Genomic DNA, 11,255 nt, shown 5'->3' on the forward strand with positions numbered 1-11,255 from the left:
CTATTTTTATTTAGCATATTTTGTGAAAGTTTTAACTAACAATTTATCAACCGCTCTGCCCATTATTTATCAGTGGTAAATGTGAAAACTTATCGACCTAACAAGCTAATTTTATTTAGAATATGTTAGCAACTTTTCTATCGTACAATTTATCAACCCCTCGTCCCGTTCTTTATCAACGATAAATATGAAAAGTTATCGGCACGAAAACCTAATTTCACTTAGAAAATTTTAGCTATTTTTTAGCTCACAATTTATCAACCGCTCTGCCATTATTTATCAATGGTAAATGGGAAAAGTTATCGTCCCAAAAAACTAATTTAAGTTAGAATATTTTAGCGATTATTTATCTTACAATTTATCAACCCCTTTTCTCGTTATTTATCGACTCTCAACTCTTAGCAGGGGTGGACCAGCACTCAGATTGAGAGAGATGATGATAAATTCTTGGCTGCTTGAGAACTAAAATTATCTGTTCGTGGCTTTAAGATGTGTGCACATTTATTCGAGAGTTTAGTCGATCGAAATGACAATCCTTTTTTACAATTTTCATAAAACATATGAGAGGTTCCGGTCGTACAGAATTTGGTTCCGATCCTATATTTTTGTTCCGTCGATTTGGTTCCATCTATTTACCACCATTGGATCAGGTTGGATGCATGGTTATTAAAAGTGCCAATCACTGTAAAACCTGTACACAAGTTATCGTGAAAAACAAATTGTGGCTTGCATAATAAAATAATTCATGTGCTCTAAAATAGCTTTTCACGAGATATTTTGAAGCTCCAGTGCATAGTGGACGGCTAAAGCGTGCTGATAATGTCAAGATAGGACGAAGTATCACCAAAGAACTAGCCATGAAAATAGCTGCGTGAAAGATTGCTATCTATGTGCGAGAACCATGAGTTGGTTACGAAGTCGTACGGGTTTCACCTCTAGCCTATCTAACTTGTTTGGGAATAAAGATTTTGTTGTTGTTGTTGAAACACATTTAATCTGCATTTTCCATAATGGAGGCAAATGCTCTTTTTTTTCCACTGGAAATGGCCTACCCCACGGCCCACGCGGCCACGCTGCCCGGCCGATGGTTGACTCGACTGTCGACTCCCTCGAGTCTTCACCCCGAGACCCACTGCTACTTCCCCTTCTCCGCCTCCTCTGGCCCCAGACCAATCAGGCACATCCATCCACATCCCGGTCCCCGATTACGGCGCCGTCGTCTCCATCTCTGAAGCTCCGCGTCGCCCGTGTGACTTCGCCACTGCACCGTCTGCTGCTCCGGCAAGCTGCTGAGGCAAGGAAAGTCGCCGGCGGCCACACCGACAGCGCCGCACCACTGCACCGCCTCGTCTGGAGTCGCCATCGGCTCGGATCGACATGATGCCAAACCCAATCGTCAGCGCCACCATGGGGGTGATGAACCCTCTCCTCGGCAAGCTCGCCGCGCTGCTGGGCGACGAGTACAAGAAGCTCAAGGGGGTGAGGAAGCAGGCCTCGTTCCTCATGCGTGAGCTCAGCTCCATGAAAGCTGCCCTCGAGAAGCTGGAGCTCATGGACGAGCTGGATCCGCTGGCCAAGAACTGGAGAGACCATGTTAGAGAGATGTCCTACGACATGGAGAATTGTATTGATGACTTCATGAGCCAATTTGGAGGTGCCGACGCTAATGCAGGCCTCGTCAAGAAGACGGCTCAACGCCTGAAGACGTTGCGGGAGCGTCATCGCATTGGCCATCGAATGGAGGAGCTCAAGGTTCTTGCTCTACAGGCAAATGAGCGACGCATGAGGTACAGGATTGATGATTGCGTCGATTCTAGTTCTAGTGTTGTGCCTGTTGATCCCCGAATATCCGCGATTTACAAGGAGGCAGCAGGCCTTGTGGGTATTGATGGTCCCAGAGAAGAACTTGTCAGTCGGTTGGTAGACATTGAGAAAAAACTCAAGGTGATATCCATTGTGGGATTCGGCGGTCTGGGTAAAACTACACTTGCCAAGCAAGTGTACAATAAGATTGGTGGGCAATTTGACCGTAAGGCATTTGTTTCAGTTTCCCAAAAGCCCGAGATGACAAGCTTTCTCCGTGGCCTACAACTAAAGCTTGGAATGGAGGAGTCTTCTAGCGTTTGTGAGGTGCAAGACATCATCGACCGTCTTAGAAAGCATCTCATGTCTAAAAGGTAACTTACTTCTAGTTGATATGGGGCTGCACTTTTATGGGCTAGCTTTAAATAATTGTGAACCATTTAGGATAATTTTATATACTTGTTCTAATGGTGGAGGTGTTTCTTAGGCCAATGTAAAATCTTATGAGACTCTGTGGCCATGAAAAGTTGATCTCGTAAATAGTCAATAGCAAATTCGTATGATAGAACATAATTTTTTTGATGCAACTTATAATCAGACTTCTGCAAAAATTTCAACAGGTACCTTATTGTAGTCGATGACTTGTGGGATCAGTCAGCATGGAATATTATAAGTTGTGCCTTTCCCGAAGATGGTAATGGAAGTAGAATAATTGTAACCACGCGACTGAGTGATGTGGCCTTCGGGGTGTGTCGTCATGACCGTGAGTGCATTTACAAAATGAATCCACTCCAAGAGCAAGACTCAAGGAGGTTATTCTATAATAGAGTCTTTGGTTCTGAAGATTTATGTCCACCCCAATTTAAAAAAGTTTCAGCTGAAATTTTGAAGAAGTGTGGTGGACTACCACTTGCAATCATCACTATAGCCAGCTTATTAGCTAGTTGTAAATCAAGGAATGAGTGGGAGGCCATAAGGGATTCTCTGAGCGCCAAGTTTGCCACAAACCCCAACTTGGAAGAAATGAGGAGTATATTAAACCTCAGCTATATGCATCTTCCTCTTTATCTCCGTGCATGTTTTCTCTACCTTGGCATGTATCCAGAGGACCACAAGATCAAAAAGGTTGATCTTGTTCGACAATGGGTGGCTGAAGGCTTTGTTAGTAATGTACATGGATCAAATTTGGAGGATGTTGCGAACAGTTATTTCCATGAGCTTATCAATAGAAGCATGGTTCAGCCTGAAGATACCCTATGTGGGGATGTGTTGTCATGTAGTGTACATGATATGATGCATGATTTAATCTTAAGCAAGTGCGGTGAAGATAATTTTATCTCTGTGGCATATGATTGTGAAGATAAGACATGGCAGCATGGCTGTAAATACAAGGTCTGTCGATTATCTCTGAAATCAAGCGCTGGTGGCGCAATGTTGGGGGCAGTTGCTAGTAGCTTATCACAAATTCGATCACTTGCATGGTTTGGAGAGTCGAAGTACTCACTTCTTCTTTCACAATTTAAGTATCTCCGTGTGCTTTTCTTTGAATATCCAGGCTACCGGGATATGGTAGTCGACCTCACTACAGTTGGTCACTTGTTTCAGCTGAGGTATTTGAAGGTTTCAGCAGCATCAGCTAGTATAGAGCTTCCTACAGAAATTCACAGGCTTGTTCATTTGGAGACACTTGATATAGATGGCCGATTGGCACAAAGCATCCCATCAGATATAACAATGTTGCGCCGTTTGTCCCATCTGATTCTTCCGCATGATACAGGACTGCCAAATGGGATTGGGAACATGAAATCACTACATACTCTACGATGTTATTGCATGGGTAAGAGCTCATTGGAAGATATTGAGGGCCTCGGCGAGCTCACTAATCTGAGGGAACTGACACTCACGAAATCCTACAAGTTCGATATGGTGAAGTCAGGGGTTGATGCTTTGGTCACCTCCATCGGAAAGCTCCGTGACCTCAAATCTCTATACCTCGCTTGCAATCTTGAACATTATGTTGACTTGCTGGACTCATTATCTGAACCTCCTCTCCGTATGGAGAAACTACGTCTGCGAGGATGGCCATTCTACAAGGTTCCAAAATGGATTGGTGATCTTGACTACCTACATACCCTGTTTCTGTGTATTGAGCAGTTGTCAACTGACGATATTCATGTTCTTGGGCAGCTGCCATCCCTGGTCTACCTCAGTCTCAAGGTGTTGTGTATTCCACGAGAGAGGGTTGCCATAATCTGTGGAGGAGGATTATTCCCAGTTCTGGAGTGCCTTGCTCTCAGATCCCGTGATGATGATACTACGGCATGCATGGAGTTCAAGACGGGGGCTATGCCCAAGCTACGAAAGCTCGTTCTAGGAATACATGATAGGTGGGGTGGAAGTGCGATGCCAGTTGGCATGGTGTGCCTGTTATCCCTTGACCAAATCTATGTTGATAACATGTCATCTGTCCATGATGACCGTGATCTCGAGTCTACCTTCAGGAATGCAGCACAGGTGCACCCAAGACGCCCTTCTGTTACAATCTTTTGATCGGCCTTCACTGTAACTTATCACCGCCCTTTTCTTTTTTACTACTAGGTCTTTTAGTCATTATTCTGCTTATTTACCGTGTAAGAGCTTTGGTTTGTTAATTTCTCACATACCCTGTAATATCTGATTTCATGGTTTGGGATGGAATTATTTGGTCGTTCCTGAATCTTGGCTACCAGAATACAGTTGCTCCCTCCATAATCTGATTGGGAATATGTAAATGAAACTTATCACTTGGTTGAAACTTATTACATCTAGATAACGCTTGGTTGTGTTATGTTTCCTTTGCAAAGTAAACTAGACCGTTTACGCGATTGCTTGATATTATGTGAGGTTTTCATTATCTGCACACCTATATTTGTTGCATCTTTGCCATCCTTGTTTGAATTATGTGCCATTTTAATCAGAGCGCACTAACTGTTTTCTTTTCAACCAATAATCATTGTGATGCCCAAGTTTGATGAAGTAAAAGAACTCTGATCCGTTCTCTCGTATCTCTTTGTTCTTCTTTTTCTTCAAGTCGCAAATCAGGGTCTACATCTCACGTCGCCAGTCACACCAACCTCGAGATATTACGGACCTCCTTACTTGTTCGTCTCCGGCTGTTGCTATTCCGTCATGAAGGCGTAAAATGACAATTGTGATGTTAACCTGTCATATCAATTCCCCCTTTATTTGAGAAACTTTCTGTTCTTTGAGTCTTCTCTATGGGGCTTTGCTCAGCTTGACTACGGCACCGTCTTCGTAGAAATTAGGATGCTAATCGTTTTCGTTTTTATTTTTCAAAATTAGGATGTCAGTTCCGTCAGTTCACAGCCCAGCAATCTTTGTGTACGTTTTTCGTCGCTGAATTTTCCAGACGCGCGTTTTTCTTTCCAGATGCGTCGTTGACTCGGCTTCCGCGAGTCGGCCGCCCCGAAATCCCCACCCAGATATTTGCCCGGCCTCTCCGCCCGCCATGACCAGCCACAAGCCCATAACACCTCATCCGTCCACCTCCGGCCGCGGATCCGCGAGCAGCCACCGTCTCCCCGTCTTGAGCTCTGACATGCCCGTTGGACTTCTACGGTGCCACTGTACCGTATCGCCGTGACGCTCGCCTGCGAGCCGATAGGAGGAGGAGGAGGCTCGGATCGAGATGTCTGCACCAATGGTCAGCGCGACCATGTGGGTGATGAACCCCCTCATCGGCAAGCTCGCCGTGCTGGTGGGCGACGAGTACAAGAAGCTCACAGGAGTGAGGAGACAGGCCTCGTTCCTCAAGGATGAGCTTAGCACCATGAAAGCTCTCCTCGAGAAGCTTGAGATGATGGACGACCTCGATCCCTTGGCCAAAAACTGGAGAGACCATGTCAGGGAGATGTCCTACGACATGGAGAATTGCATCGACGACTTCATACACGATCTTGGAGGTAACGATGTGAAAGCAGGATTCATCAAGAAGGCGGCTAAACATCTCAAGACGTTACGGAAGCGTCATCGCATCGCTGATCGGATGGAGGAGCTCAAGCTCCTTGCCATACAGGCAAATGAACGACGCATGAGGTATGTTTAAAAATGTATATAGGAGCTTCTCTCCCAGTTCAATTCACATGAAGCCGGTAAATATGAAGTTTTTCTTGTTCTATGCAAAGGTACAAGATTGATGATTGCATCAGTCCTACTACTGGCATTATTCCTGTCAATCCTCGCATGTCGGCAATATACAAGGACGCAGCGGAACTTGTTGGTATGGATGGCCCCAAGAAAAATCTTCTATGTTGGTTGGCCGATAGCCAGAGAAACCTCAAGGTGGTGTCCATCGTGGGATTTGGAGGGGTCGGTAAGACTACACTTGCCAAACAAGTGTATGATGAGATTGGTGGGCAATTCAGTTGTAAGGCATTTATGTCAGTTTCACAAAGACCTGATCTGACACGCCTCCTTAGTGGCCTACAACTGAAGCTGGGGATGAAGGAGGAGTCATCTCCCCATTCTGAGGTGCAAGACATCATTGACAGTCTTAGAGGGCATCTCACACATAATAGGTACTTATTTTCTTCTAATTGTTTTTTTTGTAAAGGCAAATAATGCCCGGCTTTAGATTAATAAACCCCCAAAACAAGGCATGCTAGCTAAACCAGATTTACTATTTCAAACATTTTTCTTTTAACTCGTGCACATGATTGGTTAATTACTTGTGAAAATAGTGTTATATTACTAGCACTCCTCTAAACACTAATGACATATGTATGTTCTATGCTTTTAATCTAACGCAAAATCTTGTTGGGCTTTCTGGCCATCGAAAGGATGAGCTCCATATGTTATCTCCTTCTCATACATGACGGTTTAGAAATTATGCAGTTATATCTATAAGAGTGTATATAACTCAGTCGACTTAGAAACTATTAATCATGTCCGATCAAGATCTCATTCTCTTTTGCATGAACCTCTTGTTTGCATTTCATGGTTCCAAAAGCAGTGACTTAGAATTAGTTATTTTACTATATATTCTCACTCATTAACTAGATTTTTGTGTTTTTTTAAAGAATGGCGGGGATAAGATACCCTTAAGGAGTTTATTTTTTTGAATAATAAGAACCCAAATTTATATCCGTAGGAACTTGAACCTGTATAGCTGCATTGTATGTCTAGTCCGCTAGTCAAGTTAGCTAGGCTCACTTCTTAACTAGATCTTAGTCTTGTCAGATTGAACATCTGCGTGATTCAGAAGTGAAATAGAGGACAACTGCATTTTTAAGATGACCCTTGAAATCAAAGAATCATATGTAATGAATATCCGAGAACTAATTCAGCATGTTTTAAGATAGATGAATTAACTAATTACGTACTACCCATTTGCAACATCTAGTGAACCAACAAAAAAAAGGTAGTTCTGAACTTCTGATACCTCAAACGTCTGAAACGTCTGTCGATCCTCTCGAGCCTTCTGTCTATCAAGAACACCTCAAACGTCTTGAATCCCGGCGCTGCCGCTTCTGCGGCATCTTTTTATCTCCGGCTTAGGCTTGCTGGAATCAAAGAAGATGAGAGGGGAGGAGGGGGAAAAAATCTGGATTGTTATTAAATTGGAAACAGCTGACATCATATAGCAAATTGTTACGTAAAATAACGGCGACACCTGAAGAAATAATGGTGTGGTTGTGTCGTGGTATCGTCACGGCATATGCCATAGGGTGGCTAATGAGAGTGGTTCCTACTATGGTCTTACGGCGGTATCCGGATGCGGGTATGGGCACGAGCGACACGGCGACGTACCCAGGTTCGAGGCCCTCCTGTGGAGGTAACACCTCTACTCCTGCTATGAGTGTATAAGCAATATCACAGTACAATGGTGCTCCTTGAGCTGTATCCGGCTGCTCGGGGAGGCTAAGGTAGACGAAGGTCTCTCTCCCGGAGTAGCGCTAAGACTAGAATGGCTAAAGGATCGATCGTCCCCCTGCACGAGAGGGGTAGCACAGCTTATATAGGCGCTGGCAATATACAAAGAAGTCCCTATGACCTAGTGGCCGGCTGCGCCGGCTCCGGCTTCCCGCTCCTTCCCGAGGTGCTGATGTCATGAGCCGTTGAGGCGTTGAGGCCTGTCTTGTCTCCTGCCGAAGTCAGCGGTATGGAGAGGAAGCGTCCCTATCGCCATCGATGACCTGTAGTCGTACGGCGCGGCGTGAGCCATGATGGCTTGTCCGGCGGAGGCACTGTTGCTCTACAGTGCCCTTACTTTACGGAGGATGAGATCATGGTGGACTTTAGCAGCCGGATCACCTTTCCAGTTCCTTCTCCTGCAAGGCTCACCAGCTTCGAGCCGGTCAGGGGAGAGACAAACCAAGCCGGATATGGCAAAATAGAAGCCGGCCCAGCCATAGCGCAGACGGCCATGGCCAGACCAACGTAGACTTTGAACCAGCCGGTTCCCAAGGCAGCCGGCCACGGCTCCAGCCGGCTGCTCCTCAGCCGGCCTTTGCCGCGGGCCAGCCGGCCTTGAGCCAGCTGTTCTCAGTCTTTTTCCCTACCCGGGGTCTTCCCCCTGACAGGCTGTCATACCAGGATGAGCAAAGATGCAAACTTGAGATTGGCATATGAAGGATAGAAATTGGAGGATCAACTCTATTTTAATCTCCATTGAGTATGTAACTAAAGTCGAATTAACATAGCTACAGCTAAAATTCTTTAGGCCGTGGAAACCCCCTTTTGTAGGTAGAACTAAAATTGTTAGCCGCCAGATCATCTATTGATAAGATTAGTTCGATAAAAAAAACTTTAATTCTTATACATGTATAGAAATGTATGTGCCCATGTTATTATTTATTAATATAAAAAAGAAAGTCGTAGTCTTTTTTTGTTCAAGCATTTCTAAGATAAATTATGGTGTATTTTTTTCACTGAGCATTAAAGCGTCGCACAAAAATTATCGTTGTCTAGGCTTGAATGTTATGTGAACATGCTATATTGACCTAAGGAATGTCTTTCTTTTTTTTGTGTTCATTACCAAGTTTAGGTGGTTTCATCTGCACCTTGTAATCATATCATAATTAAATGCATCTACATATGTGAAAAAAAAATCTGCAGGTATCTTATCGTTGTTGATGACTTGTGGAATCAATCAATGTGGAATACTTTGAGTTGTGCCTTTCCAGAAGTGGGAAATGGAAGTAGAGTAATAGTAACAACGCGAGTGGAGGATGTAGCAATTGGGGTGTGTCAAAATGACCGCGGCTGTGTTTACAGAATGAAACCCCTCAAAGAACATGACTCAAGATTGTTATTTTTTAAAAGAGTATTTGAGAGAGAAGATAGGTGTCCACCTGAGTTTAAAGAAATTTCAGCTGAAATTTTGAAGAAGTGTGGAGGATTGCCACTGGCAATCATCACTATAGCTAGCCTGTTAGCCAATAGTCAAGCAAGATCAAAGAATGAGTGGGAGAGTATAAGAAATTCTTTGGGTGCAAACTTTGCTAAAAATCCCACCCTGGAAGAGATGAGGAGTATACTTAACCTTAGCTACATGAATCTTCCTCTTCATCTCCGTCCATGTCTCTTGTATATTGGCATGTATCCAGAAGACCAGGAGATCAGGAGGGCTGATCTGGTTCGACAATGGGTAGCTGAAGGCATTGTTAGTACTTCTCATGGATCAGATTTGGAGAATGTTGCAAAGAGTTATTTCAATGAACTTATCAATAGAAGTCTGATTCAGCCTGGAGAAACCATATGCTATGAGGAGGTGGTGTCTTGCAGAGTACACGACATGATGCTTGATTTGATTCTGAGCAAGTGTGTGGAAGAGAATTTTATCAGTGTGGCATATAATTGTGAAGACGTGGCAAGAATGCATGGTTGTGAGTACAAGGTTCGTCGATTGTCCTTGACATCAAGCGCCAGTAGTGCAACATCTGGTATCGTTGATACTAGACTGTCACAAGTGCGCTCATTTGCACAGTTTGGAGATCCCAAGTACCCAATCCCTCTTTTGCTATTTAAGTACCTTCGGGTGCTACTGCTTCAGTTCTCAAGTCAAGAAACACCATACGATAAGGTTATGAAAGTGGATCTCACTCCTATTGGTAGATTATTTCAATTAAGGTATCTGAAGGTAACAGCGTTGGGCTGCCGCATAGATCTCCCAACTGAAATTCGAGAGCTTGTTTATTTGGAGACGCTCGCAATACGTGGTCCCTCACGACTAGCCATTCCGTCAGATATAGTTTCCTTGCCACGCTTATCATGCATGATTCTTCCAGGCGGCACAGGACTGCCCCACGGGATCGAGAACATGAAATCATTGTGCATTGTGCATTGCCTTAATCTAGGGTGGAGCTCGCTAAACGATATTAAGGGTCTTGGTGAGCTGGCCAATCTAAAGGAGTTGAGGCTCTCCAGGAGTCATAGTTATAAGTGGGGTGACAATGTGGTGGCACAGGTTGATGCTTTGGTCTCCTCAATTAGAAAGCTTCATGAGCTCAGATTCCTCACCTGCGATTTCACGACTCCTAAATGCGATGACGATCAACTGTACTCATTATCCAACCCTCCTCTCTATATGGATCAGCTTCATCTACCAAAATGGCTGCTGAAGGGAGTTCCTAAATGGATTGGTAACCTGTGTTGCCTCCGTGGCCTCTCCCTACGTGTTGAGCACTTGTCGACTGATGAGGTTCATGCTGTTGGAAAGCTGCCCTCCCTCGTTTGGCTCAGTCTCAAGGTGTTGTGTATTCCTAAAGATACTGCTGCTGTTAGAATAAGGAGGGGATTATTCCCAGTTCTAGAGTACCTTGCTCTCCGCTCTACTGAAGATGGTGATGGTACGGCATGCATGGAGTTTGAGGCAGGTGCTATGCCTAAGGTACGAAGGCTCCATTTAGGGTTGCGTGATGAGTGGGGTGGTGTTCCGCCAGTCGGCTTGGAGCACCTATCAGCCCTCGAGCAAATCCATGTAAATAAAAGTTTGTCCATCCATGAGTACAGTGATGTCGAGGCGGTCTTCACGAAAGCCGCACAGGTGCACCCAAGATGTCCTTCCGTCAGTCGGTCCTATATGACAGTGCTGATGAGTATGCCTTATTTTGACTTGTAACTTGAACCACCCTTTGCTATTTCACTCTATTCATTCTTCCCATGCATGTTAAGAAAACATCACATTTTCCTGTTTCATTGTATTTGCCATGTATGCGCTTCGTTTATAAAGAATGTCCCGTAATAATTTAAGATAGCATAGAATGTAACTATCTCGACGGATCTGAATCTTCGCTATCTAAGTAAAGTTCTGCACGCATGGCTTGAATGGACATACGTAATTTCTGCATCTTCTTGTCTATCCAGATGGCATGATCAGTTAGCAAGTGTTCATTTGAAACGCAAACTTAGTGCGTATGCAATTCCTGCTTGCTGTGAGATGGTTTATGTTA

The 11,255-nt window shown here is 44.3% G+C and overlaps 2 protein-coding genes across 2 annotated transcripts; both read left to right on the plus strand.

The window, feature by feature from the left end:
* Positions 1-1,173: 1,173 nt before the first annotated feature.
* LOC124691285 (disease resistance protein RGA5-like) lies at positions 1,174-4,501 on the plus strand. Its single transcript, XM_047224561.1, has 2 exons — positions 1,174-2,177; positions 2,424-4,501. The coding sequence occupies exons 1-2, from the start codon at positions 1,378-1,380 to the stop codon at positions 4,351-4,353; spliced, it is 2,730 nt and encodes a 909-aa protein (XP_047080517.1). The 5' UTR covers positions 1,174-1,377; the 3' UTR covers positions 4,354-4,501.
* Positions 4,502-5,255: 754 nt separating this feature from the next.
* LOC124691286 (disease resistance protein RGA5-like) lies at positions 5,256-11,050 on the plus strand. The gene is made up of 3 exons (XM_047224562.1): positions 5,256-5,898; positions 5,988-6,380; positions 8,920-11,050. Exons 1-3 carry the CDS (start codon positions 5,492-5,494, stop codon positions 10,922-10,924), a joined length of 2,805 nt encoding a protein of 934 aa, XP_047080518.1. The 5' UTR covers positions 5,256-5,491; the 3' UTR covers positions 10,925-11,050.
* Positions 11,051-11,255: the final 205 nt, after the last annotated feature.

This window comes from Lolium rigidum, chromosome 2 (assembly GCF_022539505.1).
Source record: "Lolium rigidum isolate FL_2022 chromosome 2, APGP_CSIRO_Lrig_0.1, whole genome shotgun sequence".
NCBI lineage: Eukaryota > Viridiplantae > Streptophyta > Magnoliopsida > Poales > Poaceae > Lolium > Lolium rigidum.